Source organism: Heterodontus francisci, unplaced genomic scaffold (genome assembly GCF_036365525.1).
Source record: "Heterodontus francisci isolate sHetFra1 unplaced genomic scaffold, sHetFra1.hap1 HAP1_SCAFFOLD_747, whole genome shotgun sequence".
Classification (NCBI taxonomy): Eukaryota; Metazoa; Chordata; class Chondrichthyes; order Heterodontiformes; family Heterodontidae; genus Heterodontus; species Heterodontus francisci.
The window spans coordinates 67,432-74,142 of NW_027141982.1; the positions used below are offsets into that span (position 1 = coordinate 67,432).

At 46.9% G+C, this 6,711-nt stretch overlaps 1 protein-coding gene across 1 annotated transcript; it reads right to left on the reverse strand.

Annotated features, from left to right (window-relative positions):
- Positions 1-437: 437 nt before the first annotated feature.
- On the reverse strand, positions 438-2,974 carry LOC137365834 (probable G-protein coupled receptor 139). Its single transcript, XM_068028074.1, has 3 exons — positions 2,875-2,974; positions 2,122-2,172; positions 438-1,348 (listed from the first exon to the last, which is right to left on the reverse strand). The coding sequence occupies exons 1-3, from the start codon at positions 2,972-2,974 to the stop codon at positions 438-440; spliced, it is 1,062 nt and encodes a 353-aa protein (XP_067884175.1).
- Between the last annotated feature and the right edge of the window lie 3,737 nt (positions 2,975-6,711).

Here is a 6,711-nt window from a genome sequence, read left to right on the forward strand (position 1 = left end):
TTGCCACCACCCAACTGCTCCTTGACGTGCGTTATTCATCAACATCCCTGGTGAGATAGCATTTCGGTTAATCTAGCTGTCGGTCACTTGTTGCCTTCTGCCCCGCTGCTCTTTGGCATGTGCGACAACCTCCTGAACACTCTCCCCGCCTCCCACTGCAGGTCTATTTTATGTAATCCAGCCGTTGGTCAACTCTGGCCAGCAGCCCCTTTGCTCTTTGGCGTGTGTGACCCTCTTCCAGCGCCCGCCAATGTATTTTCATTCATCTAGCTGCCGGTAATCTCTTGACTGCCGCCCTGCTGCTCTGACGATTGTGGCACCCCACCCGCCAAACCGCACAAATGCTCGTGCATTTCGGGTCATCCAGCTTTCGGTCAAGTCTTGCCCAATGGGCCTAAATATAACATTCATGGACTGGGAACAGCTCTGGGCTGCTCTCAGTTGTTTTGTTTGTTAATTAATTGAACAATTGATGTAACCGGATATTTCACCACACTCTTGAACTGCTCTCTGAACTTCGACTGAGTTGCCCCAAATATAAATGTGTTTGAGCAGCAACTTAAATTCCGCAGCATATCTCCAACGTGTTCAAATATATATTCAGAATTGATGTAATATCCGGGCTCTTTTCCTGAAATGATATGATATAAGAATTCTATAACAATTACCAAACACAGGAGTATGAAGCTGCCAGATAGGGTAAACAGTAAAATGACAGACTTCCTTCTGCTCACCATCTCTGCATCACTGCAATTCTCCGCCTTGCTGTGACTCGTCAGTCCCTTACGGACTTGACTAGCCACTAAGACTTGTTTGACTGTCAGAGAGTTGAACGACAGAATTAACACATATGGGAGCAATGGTGTTAAAACATTATCAAAACAGGCAAATGCCATCCATCCAGGCTCGGTAAAATAACTTTTCTTTGGATAACACAACCGTGATATAATATCAATTATCTCTCTAGATTCAAATATAAAGTAGAATGGGACGTTTTTTGAACAAAGCAGTAGGCAAGTTGTTGCAAGAACCACGACTGCAACTTTCTCGGGGCAGTATTTTGTTTTCAGCTTCTGGCAACAAATGGCAATAAATCGATCAAAGGAGAAAGTGACGGTGAAACAGACAGAACAGTCTGCAGCTGCACAAGAAAGAACACCGATAACACTACACACATGGGTGATGTTGCGGAAAGATCCCAGAAAATAATAATTAATGATCCAGATCATTGTGATCTCAGTGATAATGACCAGTAGATCCGCCATTGTCATAGCCACCAGATAGCGAGTGGTGCAGGTGGAGAGTTTGCACTTTCCCCCAGACAGGATCACAATCGCCAATAAATTAACTACAAGAAAGAGAAGGGAATGAGACTGGATATTAGCTAATCAAACATTCTCCATGTCTGGCCCAGACAGGAACAGCAGGGCATTAGCATCAAATGAGTCAGTTTAAGGGCGGTCAGAGTTTAAAGTTTAAAATTCTCAACCTGATACCAAATTCCAGGTTTGACGGAGTTGTGACAGGTGACAATTTCCACACCAGACCAATGATTGGATCCCCTCACGATGAGATCTCCACCCTGGATTGAAACCACATCTGGGTTCGGATACCTGCTCCTGGGATCAGTCCATCTTCTTGTGTGTGGAAGCCCAGGTTGTCAGGTCCCCAATCATGTCTTGAATCAGACACTCCGCCCGACCATTCCACATAACTAGACATGGGGCGATGTTCAGCAGAGGAGACGCATACATTTAGCTGTAGACCAGACACTCCCCCTCCACCGACTTATCCTCCCGGGACTCGGAACACATTCGAGGATATGCGACCCCTTCCAGGAGTTGGTGATTGATAGCCCAGTAATTGGAGATGTCACTACTCTCTCCAGGTATGGAGTTAGTGATTGAGCTGCTCTGATATCAAGAAGCCACCCACTCCCCGCCATACCTCCTGGTCAGCAGTTGCACTGACCTGATCTATATGCTTGCTCCATTGTCCTCCCAGCCCGACTGAAAGCTCAGCCTGTCAATCAGGCAGACTTCAGGACAGGGCACCTGTCAAGGATAAAGGAGGCAGCCATTGGAATTAAAAATGGAAGTCCACCCTCACTATGGCACTCACCCCTGCTAATATTCAGGCCTAAGCGTTTGAGCAAATAATAACGCTGAAAAGCTGTAAATCAGAAGAACAGACAATTTTGAAAACACTCAACCCGTCAGGTAGCATCTGTGCAGAGAAGAACAAAGTTAAATTTTCAGACTGATAGGCTTTCATCAGAACTGGAAGATATTGGAGATTAACAGTTTTAAAGCAATGATAAAGCCAGTGAAAAAATCTGCTAAAGGGGGAGGAAAGCACAAAGGAATCGTGTGGAGGAAAGGATTGTTTCAATGACAAAAGGGGTGATGTTATAAGGCGCACTGGAGAATCAAGAATAAAGGGAATCGGTCCAGAGGAGGTGTAAATGGTGACAGAATAATAAATAAATAAAGTGGTGCATGAGTAATGTGGCAACGAGGAAAGGGCTCCAGTGGCCAGGAAAAGTGACAGAGGATTGTAGGTAAAGCATGGGATGTGGACCAGCTTTCTCGGTGTATTGCAATAGGGATCAACACCCCAAGAATCAGCTCATGCCCCCGCCACTCCCAGTGATTCTGGTGTAGCGATCTACCATTACCAGCAAAGACCATCCAAGAAAGTGGGAACACTGATTATAGGCTGAAATGTAATCTTACTGTTAAGTCCGACAGAAAATAAAATGACTAATTGAAAAAGAAAATGTCAGCACTGTTCTTCATTGAGTTTCGTTGGAAGCAGCGATAGTGCGAGCGAGGTGACAGCTGGGAAGGTGAGTTTCAGTTTAAAATAACTTACCTTTTGTTTCGGCGGACAAGGGGACCGCTGGGTAAGTAAACCTATTTATTCGGTCAGTGGCTAAACCCGAAACACTACACGTGTAGTGTTTCCCACCCATCCTCCTCCTCTAACCAAAAAAAGGACTCTTGTGTGGAGGGTTTGGTAAGGTAAGGTTTTCCCTTTTTTTAATCTCTGTTGTCAATTTAGTGCAGAGGGGATGGAAGCTAGGACAGTTGCATGCTCCTCTTGCAGGATGTGGGAGGTGAGGGTCACCACTTGTGCCCCTGCTGACTTCGCCTGTGAGAAGTGCAGCCAACTCCAGCTCCTCGCAGACTGCGTTAGGGAACTGGAGCTTGAGCTGGATGAACTTCGGATCATTCAGGATGCTGAGGGGGTGATAGCGAGCAGTTATAGGGAAGTAGTGACACCTAAGGTACAGGATAAAGGTAGCTGGATGACAGTCAGGGGAGGGAAAGGGAATAGGCGCACAGTGCAGTGATCCCCTGTGGCCGTTCCCCTCAATAATGCGTATACCGTTTTGGATATGGTTGGGGGGTCGACCTACAAGAGGAAAGCCAGAGTGGCCAGGTCTCTGGCACTGAGCCTGGCTCAGTGGCTCTGAAGGGAAGGGGGGAGAATAGGAGAGTGATAGTGATAGGAGATTCAATGGTTAGAGAAACAGACAGGAGATTCTGTGGTCGCGAACGAGACTCCCGGATGGTATGTTGCCTCCCGGCTGCCAGGGTCAGGGATGTCTCGGATCATGTCTACAGGATTCTTAAGGGGGAGAGGGAGCAGCCAGAGGTCGTGGTACATATCGGTACCAATGACATAGCTAGGAAAAGGGATGAGGACCTGAAAATCGAACATAGGGAGTGAGGTTGGAAGCTGAAAGGCAGGACGAGCAGCGTAGTAATCTCAGTATTGTTACCGGTGCCACGTGCTAGTGAGGCTAGAAACAGGGAGCGAGTGCAGCTGAACACGTGGTTACAGAACTGGTGTAGGAGGAAGGGATTCAGATATGTGGATCATTGGGAAACCTTCTGGGGAAGGTGGGACCTGTGCAAGAAGGACGGGTTGCATCTGAAATGGAGGGGCACCAATATCCTGGGCGGGACGTTTGCTAGAGCTCTTCGGGAGGGTTTAAATTAGTTTGGCAGGGGGATGGGAAGTGGAGCTCAGGATCACTGGATGGGGTAGCTGTTGAACAGGCAGATACCGAGTGCAGAGAGTCTGTGAGGAAGGTTAGACAGTTGACAGGGCAAAGTTGCAGCCAGTATGTTGGGTTGAAGTGTGTCTATTTTAACGCAAGGAGTGTCAGGAATAAGGGTGATGAACTTAGAGCATGGATCAGTACTTGGAGCTATGATGTTGTGGTCATTACGGAGACGTGGATATCACAGGGGCAGGAATGGATGTTGGATGTTCCGGGGTTTAGATGTTTCAAAAGGAATAGGGAGGGAAGTAAAAGAGGTGGGGAGAGGCCTTGCTAATCAGGGATAGTATCACAGCTGCAGAAAGGGAGGTCATCGAGGAGAGTTTGTCCACCGAGTCATTATGCATGGAAGACAGAAACAGGAAAGGAGCAGCCACTTTGTTGGGAGTATTCTATAGAACCCCCAATAGCAACAGAGACAAGCAGGAACAGATTGGGAGGCAGATTTTCGAAATGTGCAGAAGTAACAGGGTTGTTGTCATGGGTGACTTCAACTTCCTTAGTGCAAATAGTTTGGATGGAGCAGTTTTTGTCAGGTGTGGCCAGGAAGGTTTCCAGACTCAATATGCAGATAGGCCGAATAGAGGGGAGACTATGTTGGACTTGGTGCTTGGCAACGAACCAGGCAAGGTGTCAGATCGCTCGGTGGGAGAGCATTTCGGTGATAGTCATCACAACTCCCTGACCTTTACTATAGTCATGGAGAGGGACAGGAGCAGACGGGATGGGGAAATATTTAATTGGGGGAGGGGGAATTACAATGCTATTAGGGAGGAACTGGGGAGCATAAATTGGAAACAGATGTTCTCAGGGAAATTAATGACAGAAATGTGGAGGTTGTTTAGGGAGCACTTGCTGCGACTGCTGGATAGGTTTGTCCCGATGAGGCAGGGAAGGGATGGTAGGGTGAAGGAACCTTGGATGGCAAGAGATGTGGATCAGCTAGTCAAGAGGAAGAAGGAAGCTTACTTAAGTTTGTGGATGCAAGGATCAGACAGGGCTCTAGAGGGTTACAAGGTAGCCAGGAAGGAACTGAAGAATGGACTTAGGAGAGCTAGAAGGGGACATGAAAAAGTCTTGGCGGGTAGGATTAAGGAAAATCTCAAGGCGTTCTACAGTTATGTGAAGAACAAGGGGATAGCCATAGTGAGGGTAATGCCGATCAGGGATAGTGGAGGGAACTTGTGCCTGGAGTCGGAGGAGGTAGGGGAGGTCCTAAATGAATACTTTGCTTCAGTATTCACTAGTCAGATGGACCTGGTCGTTTGTGAGGACAGCGTGGAACATTCTGATATGCTCGAACAGGTTGAGGTTAAGAGTGAGGATGTGCTGGAAATTTTGAATGATATGAGGACAGATAAGTCCCCGGGGCCAGACGGGATATACCCAAGGATATTACGGGAAGCGAGGGTAGAGATTGCTGCGCCTTTGGCGATGATCTTTGCGTCTTCACTGTCCACTGGAGTAGTACCGGATGATTGGAGAGTGCCAAATGTTGTTCCCTTGTTCAAGAAAGGGAGTAGGGAAAACCCTGTGAATTATGGACCAGTCAGTCTTACGTCGGTAGTGGGCAAATTATTGGAACGGATTCTGAGAGACAGGATTTATGATTATTTGGAAAAGCATGGTTTGATTAGAGACATAAAAACAAGAAATGCTGGAATCACTCAGCAGGCCTGGCAGCATCTGTGAAAAGAGAAGCAGAGTTAGCGTTTCAGGTCAGTGACCCTTCTTCGGAACTGACAAATATTAGAAAAGTCATAGTTATAAGCAAGTGAAGTAGGGGTGGGGCAAGAGATAACAAAGGAGGTCTAGATTGGACCAGGCCATATAGCTGACGAAAAGGTCTCGGAGCAAAGGCAAACAATATGTTAATGGTGTGTTGAAAGACAAAGAATTAGTACAGATTAGGTGTTAATACACTGAATATTGAACAGCAGCAAGTGCATACATGAAAAAAAACAGTGGGTAAGCAAACTGAACACATCGAAAATGAAATGAAATAAATGCAAAAAAAAAAGATTGCAAAAAATGTAAAAAAGAATGTAAAAAAAAAGGAAGAAAAAATAACTAAAAATGAAAGTAAAATGGGGGGCTGTCATGTTCTGAAATTATTGAACTCAATGTTCAGTCCGGCAGGTTGTAGTGTGCCTAATCGGTAGATGAGATGCTGTTCCTCGAGCTTGCGTTGATGTTCACTGGAACACTGCAGCAATCCCAGGACAGAGATGTGAGCATGAGAGCAGGGGGGAGTGTTGAAATGGCAAGCAACCGGAAGCTCAGTGTCCTGCTTATGCACTGAGTGGAGATGTTCCGCACAGTGGTAACCCAGTCTGTGCTTGGTCTCCCCAATGTAGAGGAGACCACACTGTGAGCAGCGAATACAGTATACTACATTGAAAGAAGTACAAGTAAATCGCTGCTTCACCTGAAAGGAGTGTTTGGGGCCTGGGATAGTGAGGAGAGAGGATGTAAATGGGCAGGTATTACACCTCCTGCGATAGCAGGGGAAGGTGCCATGGGACGGGGACGAGGTGGTGGGGGTAATGGAGGAGTGGACCAGGGTGCCGTGGAGGGAACGATCCCTTCGGAATGCTGACAGGGGAAGGGAGGGGAAGATGCCACTGGTAGTGGCATAA